At 44.0% G+C, this 19,567-nt stretch overlaps 1 protein-coding gene across 9 annotated transcripts in view; it reads right to left on the bottom strand.

Annotated features, from left to right (window-relative positions):
* Window positions 1-7,942: 7,942 nt before the first annotated feature.
* The window catches only part of SLC12A7 (solute carrier family 12 member 7), a 180,964-nt gene continuing 169,339 nt past the window's right edge, over window positions 7,943-19,567 (bottom strand). For all 9 annotated transcript variants that reach the window (XM_061588706.1, XM_061588716.1, XM_061588744.1 and 6 more), the window contains 2 exons: window positions 12,595-12,728; window positions 7,943-8,659 (listed from right to left, as the gene is read on the bottom strand). In XM_061588706.1, coding sequence (XP_061444690.1) covers window positions 8,568-8,659; window positions 12,595-12,728 — 226 coding nt within the window. In that variant the 3' untranslated portion in view covers window positions 7,943-8,567. The remainder of the gene's footprint in view (window positions 8,660-12,594; window positions 12,729-19,567) is intronic.

Raw genomic sequence — 19,567 nt, 5'->3', positions numbered from 1 at the left:
ACAGCCGATATCATAATGCCATTGTATAAATCTATGGTGCGGCCGCATTTGGAATACTGTGTACAGTTCTGGTCGCCTCATCTCAAAAAGGATATTCTAGAGTTGGAAAAGGTTCAGAAGAGGGCAACCAGAATGATCAAGGGGATGGAGCGACTCCCTTACGAGGAAAGGTTGCAGCATTTGGGGCTTTTTAGTTTAGAGAAAAGGCGGGTCAGAGGAGACATGATAGAAGTGTATAAAATTATGCATGGCATTGAGAAAGTGGATAGAGAAAAGTTCTTCTCCCTCTCTCATAATACTAGAACTCGTGGACATTCAAAGAAGCTGAATGTTGGAAGATTCAGGACAGACAAAGGAAGTACTTCTTTACTCAGCGCATAGTTAAACTATGGAATTTGCTCCCACAAGATGCAGTAATGGCCACCAGCTTGGACGGCTTTAAAAGAAGATTAGACAAATTCATGGAGGACAGGGCTATCAATGGCTACTAGCCATGATGGCTGTGCTCTGCCACCCTAGTCAGAGGCAGCATGCTTCTGAAAACCAGTTGCCGGAAGCCTCAGGAGGGGAGAGTGTTCTTGCACTTGGGTCCTGCTTGCGGGCTTTCCCCAGGCACCTGGTTGGCCACTGTGAGAACAGGATGCTGGACTAGATGGGCCACTGGCCTGATCCAGCAGGCTCTTCTTATGTTCTTATGACATTTGGTCTTACCGTAAACTGTTTTCTCTGTGCATGTCAAAAGCTGATTTCAGGTGGGTAGCTAACTCCACTGAGCGGTTGAAGGCATGTAGGATGGAAACATCGCTGGGCTGATTACACTAGTGATCTGGGGAAATGTGCTGTAGCACTCTCCTCCCCAAAGCTGCCTCTGCTGATTCATATGTATTAATCTTATAGTGTTTAATAAACATATTTGGTGTGGTCCATGTAGCTGCTATACAAATCTCTGTGACAGATGTGTGGTGTGAGAATGCTGCCAATGTGTCTGCTGCCCTAGTTGAGTGGGCCACTATCCTGGCTGGCTGGGCTAACTTTAGAGAGGAATAGGCCAGTGTGTTACATGCCTTGATCCACGTAGCGAGCGTGGACGAAGACACTTTCTTCCCTAAAGACTCTGGGTGGAAGGATACAAATAAACTGTCTGACGGAGATGTGATGTTTTAGAGATACACACTTTCAGGGCTCTTCACACATCCAGTGAATGCCACGCTTTCTCTGTGGGGTGAATGGAATTAGGACAAAAAGAAGGAAGTACCAGCTCTTGCTGACAGTGGAAGGTAGACAGTACTTTAGGACGAAAAGAAGGGACAGTATGTAGGACTACTCTAGCCTTATGAAACACACAGAAATTCTTGTCAACGGACAGAGCATTCAACTCAGACACTTCTCCAGGCTGAAGTAATGGCCACAAGGAACAAGACCTTAAAGGATAGGAGACATAGGGAAATTTGACTTAGGGGTTCAAAAGGTGGCTTTTGTAGGGCCGTTAACACCGAGTGTAGTTCCCAAGTTGGGTAATGATGGATCGTAGGAGATGCCGATGCCCCACACAGAAAACGCCAGAGTAACGGATGAGATCCCAGCAGTTTCTCCGGAGATGTAGAAAGAACCGCCGAAAGGGCTGAAGCCTGGCATCTGAGAGTGTTTGGCCTAAGACCCAAGGACAAGCCATCCTGTAGGAAGCAGAGAAAGTTGTTTATACCTGCTTTCCTTGGAATTAAACCCTTCCTTTATGACCACGTCGAGAAGGCCTTCCATGGAGTCTCATATATTCTAAATGTGGAAGGGCGTCTTGAGGCCATCATAGTTTCCACCACTTGAGCTGGAATGCTGCATTTTAATCTCCAGACATGAAGTGCCAGTCATCCCGGGTCTGAGTGAAGAAGCTGTCCCTGCGACAATAGGTCTTCCCTGAGGGGAATTTGCCACAGAGGATCAATCGATAGATCAATGAGTTCCGGGAACTAGGGTCTCCTTGGCCACCAAGGAGCTATCAGTAGAACTCTTGTCCTTTCGGCTCAGATCTTTTGAAGTACCCTGGGAATGATCAGAAGAGATGGGAAGGCGTACAGTTGTCCTTGGGGCCACTGGGATGCCAGAGCATCTATGCCTTCCGCCTCTGGTGTCACGTATCTGGAGAAAAATCTTTTCACCTGGCGGTTGAGGTGTGTGGCAAATAGGTCCACCTCAACCCTGCCAAAGCATCTCACTATTTCCTGAAAGGCCAACGGGTGAAGTTTCTATTCTCCCTGATGCACCTTCTGTCTGCTGAGCCAATCCACTGGGCAGCTGTCCTTCCACTTGAGGTATTCCGCAACGATAGAGTCCACGCATGTTTCCGCCCACTGGAACAGCAGGGCAGCTTCCTTCTGTAGTTGTGGGGAGTGTGTGCCTCCCTGACGATTAAAATGTGATTTGTCTGATACGTTGTCTGTCTTGACCAGCACTGCCCCAACTGTTTGATCTCCGCAAAGTGCCTCAGAGCTAGCTAAATTGCACGATGCTCCAAACCTGAAGTACTGACTTCTGTGGTGACCAAGTCCCTGGCTGTCGCAAATAGCTCCCCAGCCTGTTAGGCTGGCATCTGAGATGATCAGGGTCCATGGAGGGTCCTGGAATGGCACTCCCCTTAGTAGACTGGGTTTGTGTGCCCACCATAGCAGGGATCGATGAACCACTGGTGAAAGTGCTACCTTCCATTGATGTCTGGCCGCAGTGTTGCTTTGAAAAGGCAGTAGTGCCCACTGGAGTGGTCGAGAATGGTGACGTGTCCATGGTGTAGTCTGATAGGTTGAGACTATCAACCCAAAGATACATGCCAGATGAGTAAGATCCACCGAAGGCAAAAATAGGAGCTGTGTGACAGCTGTAATTATCTTGTCTACTCTGTCTTGAACTAACATTATGAGTTCCTGCTGCGAATCTATGGTGGCCCCCAAATGTATTATGCGATGGGTTGAACAAAGCTGGCTCTTGGTTTGGTAGACTAGGAAGCTGTGATCCTTGAGGCATGCAAGGGTGATGTGCAAATCTTCCCAAGCCTTGTGGAGGGACAGAGACCGGAGCAGAAAGTCATCCAGGTAAGGAAAGACATGGGCCTCCTACATTCTGAGGTGTGCCACCAGACCAACCATGATCTTTGTGAATAACTCTGGGGAGAGAACCAGACCGAAGGGCATGGCCCTGTACTGAAAGTGATCCTCCCCCACCGCAAACTGGAGGTAACGTCTGTGAGGCGGGAAAACAGGGACATGCAGATAGGCTTCCTTCAGATCGATCGATGAGAGGAAGTCTCTTTCTCAATGCCTCCTTGATGGACAGTAACGTTTCCATGCAGAACCTGTGGTATTTTATGAACTGATTTAAGTTCTTCAAATCAAGTACTGCCCTGAAAGAACCATCTTTTTTCGCAACAGTGAACAATACTGAGTAGATTCCTGAGAACCTCTCGCCTGTTGGAACGGACTCTATTGCCGCAATCTGCAGAAGGTGGGCAATCGCTTGAAGAGTCCTTTCCTGCTTGTCCAGAGAGGTTGAGAGGGGGGAGGGGATAAACTTGGTTGGAGGGAGGGAGGTGAATTCCAGCCTCAGTCCACATCTGAGGGTGTGCAGTACCTATTGTTCCGAAGACGTGTCCCTCCAGTGGTGGGCAAAGTGCTGAAGGCATCCTCCCACCTGAGGGACCGTGGCGTCAGAATTAATGCTTATTCCCCCGAGACTGGGATCCAAAACCCAATCTACTGGGGAAAGGCTGTTGGCTTTAGACTGGGTACGTTGCCTATTCCAGAAGGGACGGCTGGTACAGGACTCCTTTGCTCTTCTGAATGCCCTGGAGCCTCGAAAGGACTGGGAGGGCAAATAAGGATGGAAAGGTCTACGGAAGAATCTTGTCATCTCGTTTTTGGCAGAAGGCATAGCTTTCTTCTCTTCCTTTGACTCCAAGACCCCAGCTAGGGCATCGCCACCAAATAGTTTGCCACCCACAATAGGGCTCAGATGCGAGATTAGAGCAGGCTGCAGTATCGGCCTCCCAATGGCGTAACCATGGAGACTTTCCAGTGAAAACACTTGCTGCTAATGACCTTGCCGAAAACTGCATGGTGTCTATGGATACATCTGCCATAAAGGTCACTGCTCTCGAGATTTTCAGAAGAGACTTCCAGATTCAAGCCAGATCCTGCTGCGGGCTGTACATTAGGTCCTCTAGCCACAGCAGGTATGCTCTTGCAAAGACCAAGTAGGCTGCTGCTGCTGCTCTGATGGAGAGGGCACTGACTTCATGAATCCTCCTAAGGCCTAGATCCAGCTTGTGCTCTGACGGATCCTTGAGGTGGGCATCCGAGTCTTTTGGGTTCAAGGACGGATTTAGTAAATTGACTATGGGGGCATCGACCAGAGGAAACTTGAGTTGGTCCATGATGTGTTGTTCCAACGTATAGTATTTGTTGGCAGTTGCAACCAATTTCTTGAACTGCAGCGGGGCATCAAATTCGGACTTGATCACTTTAGGCAACAGTGATGGAAGTTTTAGCACCCTTGACTTGGGTTTCGGGTCTGGACACACAACCAAAATTCTAGATGCTGAGGGAGCTGGAGGATCTTCCGGAGAATTTAGGTTCAGAGCTTCCATTGCCTTGCACAGGAGTGGAAGGACATTGGCCTCCTGGAAAATCCTATTGGTCACTACTTCCTCTGACTCTTCACTCCATTCTTCCTCATCGAGGATAATCAGCTCGTTGTCTGGGTCCACCATTGCTTCCTCCTGAAATTGAGGATGCCTGCCCTGTGAGGTGACATAAGGGTCCAGAGATGCTCTGCCCAGTGGATGGGGCACATTTGAAGAAGAACAGAGTGTAGTGAGTCCCTGCACCACTGGCACTCTTGAAGGTGGTGGAGTGCATACTGCGGCTGGTGTGTCCTGTGTGGGGTGTCAAGCCTCAGCCGTTGATGTGGAAAGATCTCTGGCTAGATCCATTAGGAGAGAATCTCTCAGCTGTTCCTTTAATTGTTATAGCATGTGCGGTGATAACTGAAACTGTAGAGGTTCAGCATGAGAACAGTGTGGGTTGTGCACCACCCCCTGAACTTGGAGTTCCTGACATGAAGAGGGTGAAACGAAGGATGCTTCACCCCTCTTCTCCTGTAACGCTTGGTGAGATGTAGCTGTCTCGAGGAAGCCTTCAAACTCCTCATGAGAAGACGATGTAGAAAAAATCACCTCCAGGGTGGGCTGGAATTGGGTGCCTTCCTCCTGAGATAGGGATTCCAGGTCCCTCTGTGACCTGCACATGTTGCTATGAGCCTCCTTTGGTGCAGCCCCCTGTGCATCACTAGGCCGTTGCCTGTTGTGACTGGTTCCTACTTCTCTTAGGTGCCAGTCGTTGTGGAGCCACCTTGCCTGCGACAGTAAATGCCTCAGCCACCTCATGCCTGCTGGAAGAGGCAGGCTATGGCTGCCTCTGCCTGGGATTCAATAGAACCTAAAGGCCCAAGACCTGGTTGGATAATGGCGGAGGCACGACTTCCATTGTAGTGTGAGGCTGAAGTGACTTAGGTTTCTTTGGTGGGTGGTCCAATTTGCGTGTTGCCTTCCCCATGGGTGCAAACCACGCTGTGGATCTTATGGGGGCTAAGGACTGTGATAATAGTGGGGCCAAGTGCTGACGAGCTGTGGGGGGTGAATATGCTTCCCCCATGGCTGGAGCATCCCATTCAGGCCTTCTGCGGGTGACAGGATGGAGGAGGGGGTGACAGGCACTCGGTGTCCTGGGGTGCACACTGCAAGAGACATCCCCACTCATGCCATGAAAGGAGGAGGCCAGTCGAGTGAATGCCAGTAGGCACAGACGCGCCTGAGAAAGAAGGCTGGGGGGGCAGAGTCCAAAAAAGAAGACAGTGGCCTTGCAGCCAAAGGAGTGGGGCGGCTGCTTCGCAGTTGGCTCAGCGCCACCACAAAGTCTCGGGGGGGGGAGAAACATAAAATGACAAACCACTTTTTGTTTGTTTTAAACAAGACACGTAGGAAAACAGGAAAACAGTAAAGGAAGGAAAAGGTACAGACACACAACAGGAAAAAACCACCAAACTATACAGGCCTGAACACAGAGAGGAGCTAGATCAACTGTTCTTGGTGGAAGGCAGAAGAGAAACTGAAATAAGGAGCTGAATAGAGCAGGAAGTCCTTGTAAAAAAAAAAACTCTTCAGCACTCTTATACTTTCAACCGCTAGGTGGAGCTAGCTACCCACCTGAGATCAGCTTTTCCATGCACAGGAGAAAAGGTCCTCCAATGTAAAAATGTATCACTGAACACTAAAGTCAGGACCATTCAGACCATGGTATTCCCAATCTCTGTATGGATGTGAAAGTTAGGACAGTGAAAAAAGCAGGTAAGAGAAAAATAAACTCATTTGAAATGTGGTGTTGGAAGAGAGCTTTGCACATACCATGGACAGCGAAAAAGACAACTAATTGGGTATTAGAACAAATTAAACCAGAACTATCACTAGAAGCTAAAATGATGAAACTGAGGTTATTATACTTTGGACACATAATGAGAAGACAGGATTCACTAGCAAAGACAATAATGCGCTAGCAAAGACAATGAAACAGAAGGGAATAGAAAATGAATAAGTCCAAACAAGAGATGGCTTGATTCCATAAAGGAAGCCACAGACCTGAACAGGGTGGTTCACGACAGACACTATTGGAGATCGCTGATTCATAGGGTTACCATAAGTCGTAATTGACTTGAAGGCACATAACAACAACATTAGCGCAACCGTAAGTGTTACCACCATGTATTTACTTTGCAAATAATCCCTGTTGTATTTCATTCTTAAATGCCCAATGCTACCTGCATATGTATGAATATTTTATTTATTTATAATATTTCTATTTCACATTTTTGTCCTCAAAAGAGCACCCTTCTAATATTGGGTGGATATTGGGTTAAGCTTTAAGAGTGTTCTATGGAGCAGGCAGCTGGGGAAGCGAAACAATCATACCATTACCCAAGAGGATGGAGGACTGATAGTGAGCATGCCAATCCGGTCAAGTCAGAAGGCTACCAGTAATGGAAATTAAGGGAAGAAAACACCAGAGCCACTTTCTAACTCCCTAGATACTAGGCAGTTTATGGGTAACCAAATGTGCTAGAAAGAACTAATTTTAAACATTTTGTCCTTTATAAGGTCCAGCCAATATTGCTTAAGAGCAGAGTGTTCCCTTAGTTGTCAGTTTTTGCATTTTGATGGACTTATCACTCCTCTCCAGCAGTCTAAAAGGAAACCCTGTTTAAGCCTGCAATCTTATCTTAATTTTTCTCTACCAGCTTCTTATTCCATTCCACATCACCACCTTATTCCAGAGAGCAAGTGTAGTACAGTGGATAGCGCTACAGACTTGGACCGGTGAGACCTAAGTTCAAATTCCTGCTCAGTCTGTAAATCTATAAGTCTACATTCTCTCCACCATTGTTTTGACATCTATGCACCTACCTGCTACCCACCCACTACTGCAGTCCTACTCCACATCACCCTTGTCTTCTATCTTTCCAATTAGCAAAAAGCAGCATGTATCATGACAAAACTGCTTTCATTTGTTCTTTTCAGCCAGGAATCTCAGAAAGGGCATGCAGGGGAAGTCAATAAATGTTTAGGGTAATGCAGCTACAGCAGCTGAATCTGGTTTAAATTCAGATGCCTAAACTTTATTACTTATTCTAGCGTATTCCTTAATCTCCCCTTTTCTAGTGTTTAAGACCTGGATTTCCCAACCTTAAAAAACACACTCTAAAACTACACTCTGAAAAAATAAGATGAGAGTTTGCTCTATTTTTTAAGTAGGAGAATTATTTTTTTAAGGCAGCCTCAACTTTTCATGCTGTTGTATAGCAACAGCACAAGCTTGGACTCACAAGTGCCACTTTCAAGCAGTTAAAATTCTGGTTGTTAAAGGATTTTTATTCAACCAGTGATCTTTAATTAAAATACAATGCTAGACAATTCATGTATTAATATAAACACAGAACCATGGAGACTTGATAAGGAAACAGAGCCTGCTGCCACTCATAAGGGTCAATGGTACAAAATATGTAGGCCAGATTCTTATAAAATTGTTCTTGGAAACCCTCTTTCTTCCCCCCCCTTTAAAAAAAATCATCATTATACAAAGCAATACAAACTTAGATGTCTGTTCCTATGTCAAAGAAGCAGTTATTCTATTTGCCATATTTAGGATCTATGTGCAAAAAGAATGTGTCCATGCCCCACCCTCCTCCCCAGAACAACAAAAATAGCCCCCCAGTTTTCTACATTTAAAAAAATATACAATCATATACTACATTTCTTCAGTAAAGACACATTAGAGATCTATGTAGGAAATAATTTTGCTTACATAACGGTTGTAAAACAAAAAGAAAATAGGCTTCAACTGTTGGATTCTATTTTGTATGCAAGAAACAAGGCTGGCCCAAAGTCATTAGTACAACAAGATTTGCCAAAGTCCCACATTTAAATCCAGAAACAGATGTTACTAGCAGCAATATCTGTGCATTCAGTAAAATTATTAGGAGTAAATGGTGATAACTTCACGGCCGCCCCCTCGTACCAACAGCGCTCTGTTCAACCCTTCTGTCAAAACTTCCAAGAACTCCATATCTGGATGTCAAAGAAGTTAAGGTTTCAATACGTGAGATAAGATTGCATCCAAGCCTTATTCTCTCTCTCACACCAAAGTCATAATGTGTACATCAAGAGATATGCTAATGAAACATAGCTTCAACTTTAAAACTCTGATCAGCCATGATCTCCTTGGGCAAACCCTTCTCAAGTTCAATCTCAGTATCACATGGGTAAAATGGGAATTTCTGTTACCAATTCTTAATCTTGATTAAGAGATTGGCAGCCACCTTCATCAAGACAAGGGAATAAATACTAGACTGCTTGGACTCTATTGAACAGGGGTGGCCAACCTGGGGCCCTCCAGATGTTGCTGAACCACAACTCCTATCAGCTCCAAACAGCATGGTCAGGGATGACGGGAGTTGTAGCCCAACAACATCTGAAGGGCCACAGGTTAGCCACCCATGCTATACAGCAATCCCAGCACTCCTGTACTAATGATCAACAAGGAGCTGAACACTGGCTCCTAAACACATGTGCAAGCAAAGATAAAAATGAGTGGGACTTGTGCGTGGAGGTGTACATGGTTTCTTTCCTCCTACACTCATATAGAAACAAGCACCTTGCCCAAGAAAGCAACATTAGCAACCAGCTGATAATAATAATAATAATAAACTAATAAACTTTAATTTATAGGCCACCTATCTGGCCAATGGCCACTCTAGGCGGCGTACAATAAAGCACGATAAAATACATGGTAAAATATGATACAATAAAAACAATATAACCAGTACAGCACAATGCAAAATTACAATATTTAGTAGAGTTGTCAGTAATACAATTCTGAAGCTAGTTCACCTTAGAAGTCTCAAGTTCATAAAGGCCTGATGGAAAAGCCAAGTCTTCAGGCCTCGGCGAAATATATATAAGGAAGGGGCATGTCGAAGATCTATTGGGAGGGAGTTCCAAATCGTGGGGGCCGCCACAGAGAAGGCCCTCTCCCGAGTCCTCACCAACCCAATCACTTTAGTTGACGGGACTGAGAGGAGGCCCTGAGTAGTAGATCTTGTAGGGCGGCACAATTTATGACGTTGGAGGCGCTCCATCAGGTATACTGGGCCGAAACCGTACAGGGATTTATAGGTTAATACCAACACCTTGAATTGAGCCCGGAAAATAACTGGAAGCCAGTGTAGATTGTACAGCACTGGGGTAATATGATCATAACGGCGGGTGTTCGTAAGTAGACGAGCCGCCATATTTTGTACCAGCTGTAATTTCCGGACTGTTTTCAAGGGCAACCCCACGTAGAGCGCATTGCAGTAGTCTAAATGAGAGGTGACCAGAGCGTGTACTACGAGTGGGAGCTAGTGGACAGGAAGGTAGGGTTGCAGTCTTCATATGAGACGCAATTGACCCCAAGCTGCCCGGCACACCAATGAAACCTGAGCCTCCATGGACAGCTTGGAATCAAGGATCACCCCGAGGCTGCGGACCTGGTCCTTCAGGGGCAATTTTACCCCATTAAATACCAGGTCGATGTTTCCCAACCCCCCCTTGTCTCCCACGAGCAGTACCTCAGTTTTATCAGGATTCAGCTTTAGCCTGTTTCTACCCATCCATCCACTCATGGATTCCAGACACTTGGACATGGTCTCCACAGCCGACTCTGGTGAGGACTTAAATGAGAGGTAGAGCTGAGTGTCATCCGCATATTGGTGGCACTGCAGTCCAAACCTCCTGATGATAGCTCCCAGCGGTTTTACATAGATATTAAATAGCATGGGAGAAAGGATAGAGCCCTGTGGCACACCGCAATTGAGGGGCCAAGGGTCTGAAGCCTCATCTCCCAATGCCACCTGCTGGTGCCTATCGGAGAGAAAGGAACGGAACCAGTTTAATACTGTGCCTCCTATTCCTATTCCCTCCAGACAATCCAGCAAGATACCGTGGTCAACGGTATCAAAAGCCGCTGAGAGATCTAGGAGGACAAGAAAGGTGGATTCTCCCCATCTAATGCCCTCCTCATATCATCCACCAGAGCGACCAAGGCTGTTTCAGTTCCATGTCCAGTTCTGAAACCCGATTGGTATGGATCTAAATAATCCGTTTCATCCAAGTGCGCTGACAGCTGATTGGCCACCACTCACTCAATGACCTTGGCCCAAGAATGGTAGATTTGAAATTGGGCGGAAGTTGTTTAAATCTTGGGAATCCAAGGAGGGCTTTTTCAAGATGGGCTTTATAATTGCCTCCTTGAGGGCTAAAGGCAATACACCCTCATTCAAGGAGGCATTTACCACCGCCTTGATCCCTTCGCCCAATTTCTCTTTACAGCTCATCAAGAGCCATGACGGGCATGGATCAAGGAGACAGGTGGTAGGTTTCACAGTTGACAGTACCTTGTCCACATCCTCAGAAGGAAGAGGCCGAAACAGATCCCATTGGATCACATTATGACTGGTCAACTCTGGTCCACTATCTGCATTCACGGTATGCGAAATCGAGCTTCTTAGATGTTCGATTTTATCAGCAAAATGCTTTGCTAAATTGTCACAGGAGGCCTTTGAGTATTCCAAGGGTTCCTGAGCAACTGGACTGACCAGGCTTCGGGCCACTTGGAACAACCTCCTGGGACAGCATTCTGCTGATGCAACAGAGGCAGCAAAGTAATCTTTCTTTGTTGCCTTTATTGCCACATGATAGGCAGCTACTGCTGCTCTAACTTGTGTCCGGGCATCTTCAGAGCGGGACTTACGCCACCGGCGCTCTAGTTGTCTCACCTCCTGTCTCAGAGCATGCAACCGTGGTGCATACCATGGTGCTGTCTGGGATCTTTCCAGGGGGAGAGGACGTTTCGGGGCCACTCGGTCTAATGTCCTGGTGATCTTTGTATTCCAGTCCATCACCAGGGTTTCGACTGAGTGACCTTCAGCAGGTTCCGATTCCCCTAGCGCAATCAGGAATCCTTCTGGATCCATCAGACGCCTGGGGCGGACCATTCTAATAGGTCCTGTGCCTTTGCAGAGGGTGTGTGGCATCGAGAAATCTACGTTTACCAGATGGCGATAATTATTTAGCTTTTCTGAACCCAGGGAGGGTTTCTTAAGAAGTGGTCTTATCACCACCTCCTTTAAGCAGACAGGGACCACTCCCTCTCACAAGGGAGGATTAATCAACTCCTGGCCCAGCTGGCCATCCCTTCCTTGCTAGTTTTTATCAGCCATGAGAGGCAAGGGGCAAGAGCGGAAATGGTTGCCCAAACCAAACCAAGCACCTTGTCCACGTCCTCAAGCCTTACCCACTGAAACTCATCCAACACAAGAGGATTTGACAGTGGTTTGGACACCTCTTGAGATTCATCTGCTGTAACGGGAGTTGAGGTCCTAGTGTAGGCAAGCTATTTTATATTCAAAATGTTTTGCAAACAACTCACAGCAAGCCACCATCAGTTCCTCCACCTTTTTTGGGCCAGACTGTAAAAGGCCTGCACTACCCTGAAAAACTCTGTTGGACAACACACTAAGGATACAATGGAAGTGGCAAAGCATGTTTTCTTTGCCACCTTCACTGCTACTGAGTAGGCTAGACAATAGGCACTCACCAGTGTTCGACTACCGTTATCTAAAGTAAATCTGCAAATTTATCTGGAAACAAGAATGGGGTGTATTCAACTAATTCCTACTCAGAGTAGACCCACTGAATTTAATGAGCTTAAGTTAGCCATCTTTAACTTTAATGGCTCTACTCTAGTAGGAGTAGCATTGAATACTATCCAGTGCGATTTTTAAAGTATTTAATTTCCTTCCTACACTGTTACTAAACAGCTTATCTCCCTGAATAATAACTGGTCATCTGGCTGTACTTCATTCATTTACAATAATCATTTTCCTCCTCTGATTTTAATGCCACAACAGATTTTGGGGGTTGTTGGATGACTGCATTCATGCCTAAAGTGCAAAAAAGGATACAATTTTCGTCTCCTTGCCTGTTTTTTGGAGGACCAGGCATGTTCAATAACACCAGTTGGGCATGTTGTGATTTGTTTAGCACAACTCCATTGAGCTTGACAGCGGTGTGCATCCTTCTCACATTGGACTGGTTCCTATGGCACAGCAACAAATTAGAGATGGATAAGCTGGCACCATGTTACTGACAGTAAAAGAAAAAGTTACTGCTGCAGCCAAAATTCTTAAGCCACACAACAGAGAGAATATATAGTAAAAAGCAAGTAATGTCACATTTTATAAAAATAAAAATTACTTGGGCAAGAACATGATGCTGCATGTATGATTTAGAACTGTGTCTCTATCAACCTTTTTTTTAACCCATGTCCCCTTTTAGCTAACATAAAAATCCCACACCCCCTCCCTCCCTTCATATCTGGCTCCTCTAATTATTCTATTTTAATTTTTAAAAGGACTGAAATGTTTTGACTTTTAATTATAAACAAAATGTGGAGCTTAATGAAAACAGAGTGCTAATAATTTTTTAAAAAAAACATTTATTCAAATTTTACTTATATTGTAGATATTTTTGGAAACACACATACACACCCCTAAGATCTTCATATGCCTCCCACCGATTAAGAGACACGGATTTAGAAGAGTAATCAATTGTTGGCCTGTGGACTGGATCTAGCTCCACAAATTTATCTGGTGTCCTGTAGACACGGTGAATTTTAATCAAGGGGTGATAAAACATTTTGTTCAAAGTTTCACTTGTCAAGAAAAATAGCAGCACAGAAATGTTATTTTTTGCTGCTTTCATGTGCTGTAAAGACAACTGTCAGTCTTCCTCTCAAAGGGATCTTCCAGAACACACATTAGTTTGTTAACCTTCACCCACCATCTTGGGCCTCATATCATCTAACTCCGTTTGCTCCCTACGTGAACCTCACTGCTGGGCAATATCAGGTTCAGTACAGAACATGATTATAGAGTTGGAAAAGGTTCAGAAGAGGGCAACCAGAATGATCAAGGGGATGGAGCGACTCCCTTATGAGGAAAGGTTGCAGCATTTGGGGCTTTTTAGTTTAGAGAAAAGGCGGGTCAGAGGAGACATGATAGAAGTGTATAAAATTATGCATGGCATTGAGAAAGTGGATAGAGAAAAGTTCTTCTCCCTCTCTCATAATACTAGAACTCATGGACATTCAAAGAAGCTGAATGTTGGAAGATTCAGGACAGACAAAAGGAAGTACTTCTTTACTCAGCGCATAGTCAAACTATGGAATTTGCTCCCACAAGATGCAGTAATGGCCACCAGCTTGGATGGCTTTAAAAGAAGATTAGACAAATTCATGGAGGACAGGGCTATCAATGGCTACTAGCCATGATGGCTGTGCTCTGCCACCCTAGTCAGAGGCAGCATGCTTCTGAAAACCAGTTGCCGGAAGCCTCAGGAGGGGAGAGTGTTCTTGCACTCGGGTCCTGCTTGCGGGCTTCCCCCAGGCACCTGGTTGGCCACTGTGAGAACAGGATGCTGGACTAGATGGGCCACTGGCCTGATCCAGCAGGCTCTTCTTACGTTCTTATGAAGGGATTGGTACATTCCAACACCCAATCTCACATCACAAGAATGTAGTGGTCACCACTCAAGAATACTATTATCGCTGATTTTAAAATGATTAACATCAGCCACTTCCAAATAAATGTTCTTACTCATTCTCCTCATCTTGCAATGCATCTATACCATGCCACATTTGTACCAGCCTTCTAATTTCATACCCAGGGACCCAGAGACTATTCTCATCCATACCTTTTTCACTCCCACATTACAAGGACCATACTCGGGGATAATCTGTTGGCATACTAGCATTGGGATGGGAGTCAGTGGTAGACTGGGACAAAGCTAAAAGTGGGCAAGAGTCTCCTTCCCCTGCCCTCTCTGTTGCCACCCCTTTTCTCTCTCTTTTTCTAGTGCTACCTTCTCTCTCCCTCTTCTTCCCCACCCTACAGGCTGCAGGAAAAGGCAGGACACTCTTGCCACAGGTCTGAACACATTGCTTGCAGATGGCTTCCCTCCCACCTCCTTCCATCACTTCACCTGTTTCAGCTCCCCAACCCCATTTTAGCTCCTCTCCCTCCAGGTTCCCTGTCACCCATGAAATTAGGTTGAGGGTTTTCTGTGGCCTTTGTGCTGCAGGTTGCAAACTCCTGGGGTAGAGGAACAGACAGCATCATTCTGCTGATCAAGAAAAACGCAAAGTTCAGTAATATATGTGACTGTTTCCTCTCTGCAAGTCTCATATCCTTGCCCCTAAAAGCAGGGGTGGCTAACTTTTGGGGGGGCAGCAGGCCCAAACTGACCTATGGTCAACCCACCAGGGACCATATGCCAAAGTGGACATGGCGAAAGTGTAAAAATAGCTGTGGCCTTCTTCTTTTTTTGTAGGACACATGTTGGGGGTGTGGGGGGTGTCACAAAAATGTTTTGGCATCACAGAATCACAGAGGAGTTGGTTGGTAAATTTTATTATTTTTATACTAATATTTTAAATGGTCAATTGTAAGAAAAGGGCATAAAAAGCTTTTTTGGAATCACAATACCACAATGAGGTACCTATGCGAGTAATCAGTAAACAATATTTGGCCAAGGCAAAATGCTTCCACAAGAGATAGCGGAGTTGGCAGTAGATATTTTCTTCATGCAAGAACGTAAGATGCCCCCTGCTGGATCAGGCCAAAGGCCCATTCAACTTAGCATCCCATGACCAACTATGGCCAACCAGATGCCTATGAGAAGCCCAACACTGGCCTTTCCTATACAAAATATTGCAGGCTTTCCCCATGGGAGAGTTGCTCCAGTCTGATTTTTTTGATTGCCCTTTTCTGTACTTGTTACAACTCTGCAATATCCTTTATGAGGTGCAGTCACCAGAACTGCACATAGCATTCCAAGTGTAGTTACACCATAAATGCATATAAAGGCATTTATGATAGCGTGTGTTAATTTAGGATTTTTTGTCCTAATGTACAAAAATCAAAACAAGGAAGGGAAGGCATCAGGTTGCATTTGGCCAAGAAGGAAGCCTCAACAGTATTTTTCTGCAGAACTCCAACAAAGAGAATTGCCCAGAAGGAGGAAAATGTTTTCCTAAATGTGTTGGGCATTAACAACTACAATAAACTGTTTTGGATACCCTGAGAGCAGTTTGCTCTTTTTGCTCCAATGTGCAGGGCTGGCCCCAGACATGCCGGGGGCACCAGCTTGCCCTGGGCCCTGGCATGTGCGCGCACATGCATCCCACCTACCTGTCTCCTGGTTTTTGCAGCTATGTGGACTGTGCACACAGCACTACCATTAACCAAGATGGTGGCCAAGGTTTCCCTAAGGGGCTGAAGCCTCTGCCGCCATCTTGGTTGATGGCACTCATGCATGCTATCCACGCGCATCTCTGCAGTCAACCAAGATGGGGGCAGGGGCATCAGCACCTTAGGGAAACCTCAGCCGCCATCTTGGTTAATGGCAGCCGCAAAAGAAGTCAGCAGAGAAAGGTAGGTGGTGTGAGGGAATGGCTGGCAGCTTGGAAGCTCCGTGGATCGTGGAGCAGAGGGGCCCCTCATGGGCCCTCGGCCATGGTCCCACCTAGCCACCCTTTGAAACTGGCCCTGCCAATGTGCATCACTTTATACTTACTTACAATGAAACATATTTGCCATTTTAATGCTTATTCTCAGGGGACGCAAATGTCATTGGATAAAGAGAATGACTAAATCAGTGTAGATTTGTGTACAGTAAGTGTCCTAATTTTAGTCATATTGTATATCTAGCTATTCTGATTAACAACACTGAAGTTCTTTAAAATAGATTGAGAAAATTAATGGACATAATTTTATGAAACAATAGCTGCTATTTTATCTTTTAAGAAAATCAAAAGGCAGATATCATTCAAGTTATGAAATAAATAAATGGCAATATATGCCTAAGATTCTCCAGCTAAGGAGATATAGCTCCATCATAGCTTTCAAAGGAACTAAGGATACAAAAGCTAGCTGTTTGGGCTCTTTCCCCATTTTCTGTTTATTTAAATACTATGGTTAACGACTTTGGAACAATCCAAGATCTTGGCTTGTTCTGAAGCTATTACCCATAGTCTCCTAGTTCAGAAGAAACAGGAAATAATAGTTAACTGAAGACTTCCTGATTAGTTAGCTCACATACCTTGTCTTATTAAGCCAAGATATGATCATCTGTTTGCAGCACTAGCTCCTGATCCAGAGAATTGTGAGAGCTAAAGAGCCCTGCTACAGTACACCCACATGTGTAAGGAATCAACTGCACAAGCCTAATCATAGGAGTGTATGGAACAAGTCCTAGGCTTCAGTATGCCTTGCTGGTTACAGTCTGTGGTCTGCCACATAGCTGGATTTTGTGCAATCAGTAAACCAGATCCATGGGCAGAAAGCTATTTCTGCATGCTGATCACATTTACTGGATCAAGGCAATGAGATGTCACACAATCATTATGAAGGATGTGTATGTACAAAGTCTTTTTAAAAAATGTGAAGGAACATCAGAGCTTTGTGTGAAGATGTTCGGTATAAAGAAATGATGACTCACACAGAGAAAAATCAAAGAACAAAACGACGGAGATATTCAACAAAAAAGAGAAAAGGCAGAAAGAGCCTTTAGTGGTGTGCTTAAAAGGGGGGAAATGGAAGTTACAGAAGGAGAAAATTTTGCACCACTACCACTGTCATGAGGATGAATGATCTGCCAGAATAATGATATATAGCCATATTAATCTCTTTGGATAATCTTATCTGCTACTATGGTTGTTTTTTTAAGTGTGGCAGGAGAGCTTGGAGGTATACGACACTGCAGCACTATTCTCACAAAGGAAGCAACTGGAAAATGAACATGACATGGCTTAACAAACCCATAAGGCTATATACATCTCTCCAACTTTAAAAAACATCCCTATAGTCATTGGCACAATCTCTGCAATTATGTCAATATTAGCTAATCCAGAGACTACTGTGCATCTAGTTATTGAGATAATTAAGGGGAAAAGTTGCACCCCTGGGATTTTGGTAGATGAAATGTCAAATGTTTTATACAGGTAAATGGTGACCTTCATTTTATGAGACACATAATATGATTGATTCTGAAGGGAAAAAATATAATAAAGAAACACATAGCTTAGAAAAAGAAGAAAAACGTAAAAGGAAAAAATGACTGAAAGGCTAAGCTATTACATTCACATGCTAAAACAATACATGGACACAATAAAAATTTAAAAGCAGCTAATTTGGAGAAGACATGCAACAAGACAAGCAATAAAGGACAGAAAAACAGGAAAACAACCTAAATTATATCAAATTTGACTTACAGATTTCCCCATTCTCTACATGGAAAAGAAACAAATGTGTACAAATATTACTTTATGAATGCACAGCTGTATGGCATATTTTCCAATATACTAACCTAAACACAATATAACTTTATTAATTTCTTAAACATTTTAATCACTTATAAAGCGTATGTTTCACGTGATTTTTTTAAAAAAACCCAACTATGGCACATATGTATTTCTAAATTAATAAACACATTTAAATTGCCTCCAGTTCATATTTTACAACAGTACCAAACTTCTCCTAATAGTTCAGACTGCCCCTCTAGTACTCCCTGTACCTCCCTGATCCCTGAGAACAGATGAACATTGTATTTGGAAGGGATTTTTCAACTAGGGAGAGCCAAGGCAGGGACAATGTAGTGTGGGCCAGCAGCTTGCTCCCTCTCTGGGAAGCAACATCTGGCCACAACTCTCTTTACATGAAGCCGTTAAAGTCAAAGGAGCAGTCTTTGGGCCAAAGCTGTGTTGTTTTCCTTCTGTTGCTACTAGGCCAGATTAAAACTAACTTGCCATGGTGTTCTTAAATCAAACATAAGTTAAAGTGCTGTTAATTTTCTTTTTGAGAGACAAGCAACCCTCGCAGTGATCTTACCAAAGGCCAAAACACGGACTTTTTTGAGGGGAAACAGGCCAGTGGGGCAGGTTAGCAAGGAGACACATGAACAGTACATACACACACAAGTTGCAGTGCTGTAAGTCATAATGCATGTGAGGGCCTCTAAACTAACATAGAAACTTACTGATGTCTTTCAGGAAACAGATTTCCATCGTTCTAATTATTATTATTATTATTCCTAACAAATCAGAAGCCTGTTCCGCTACAATGTACAAAACTCTTGAGAATTACAGATGTAAAGTCAACAGGTGCTTACATTAAAAAGCACAACCCATTTTCACATTTCCTGCTACAGATGTCTAGCAAATGCTCCAACTGTCCTAATTTATGATAGAATCAGTATTTATGGTAATGCAAGTAAGGATGGACATAGTAAAATATGCCTTTACATTAAAATATTAATTCTGCTTTATTGTAAAGCAGATAAAAATCTAACTTGTAAAGGAAACATATATCACATTCTCTTCAAATTTAAAATGCTATCTTTGTGATGTTTTACAAATTAAACTATTACTTATGTTTATGTTCTAAAAGAGGTAAAAGAGGTTAAAAAGGTTTGGATAACAAATGTCTGAAGAATATAATGGGGTAATATTTCAAAACAACCCATGTATAGCACATGATAAATCTAATAAGCATATTTATTTATTTATTTCATTTGTATACTGCCCCATAGCTGAAGCTCTCTGGGTGGTTTACTACAATTAAAAACATTAAAAATATACAAATTTAAAAACACATTTTTTAAAAAAGCAATTTAAAAACACATGCTATAATGCCTGGGAGAAGAGGAAAGTCTTGATACGTAATCATATATTTTATTTCCATATGTTTTCAATAAACAAGCAAAACACAACATTGTTTTTCACTTATTCAGGCAGTTTCATCTACGAAGTATTGCAAGTGTTGGCAACAATTACTAGGTTTACATCACCATCTAGTGGTGTTTCACTGACTTATACCTCCA

The sequence above is a fragment of the Rhineura floridana genome, chromosome 1 (assembly GCF_030035675.1).
Source record: "Rhineura floridana isolate rRhiFlo1 chromosome 1, rRhiFlo1.hap2, whole genome shotgun sequence".
NCBI lineage: Eukaryota > Metazoa > Chordata > Lepidosauria > Squamata > Rhineuridae > Rhineura > Rhineura floridana.
The sequence above is the reverse complement of the archived record's forward strand: the minus strand, read 5'-3'. Positions and strand labels throughout refer to the sequence as shown.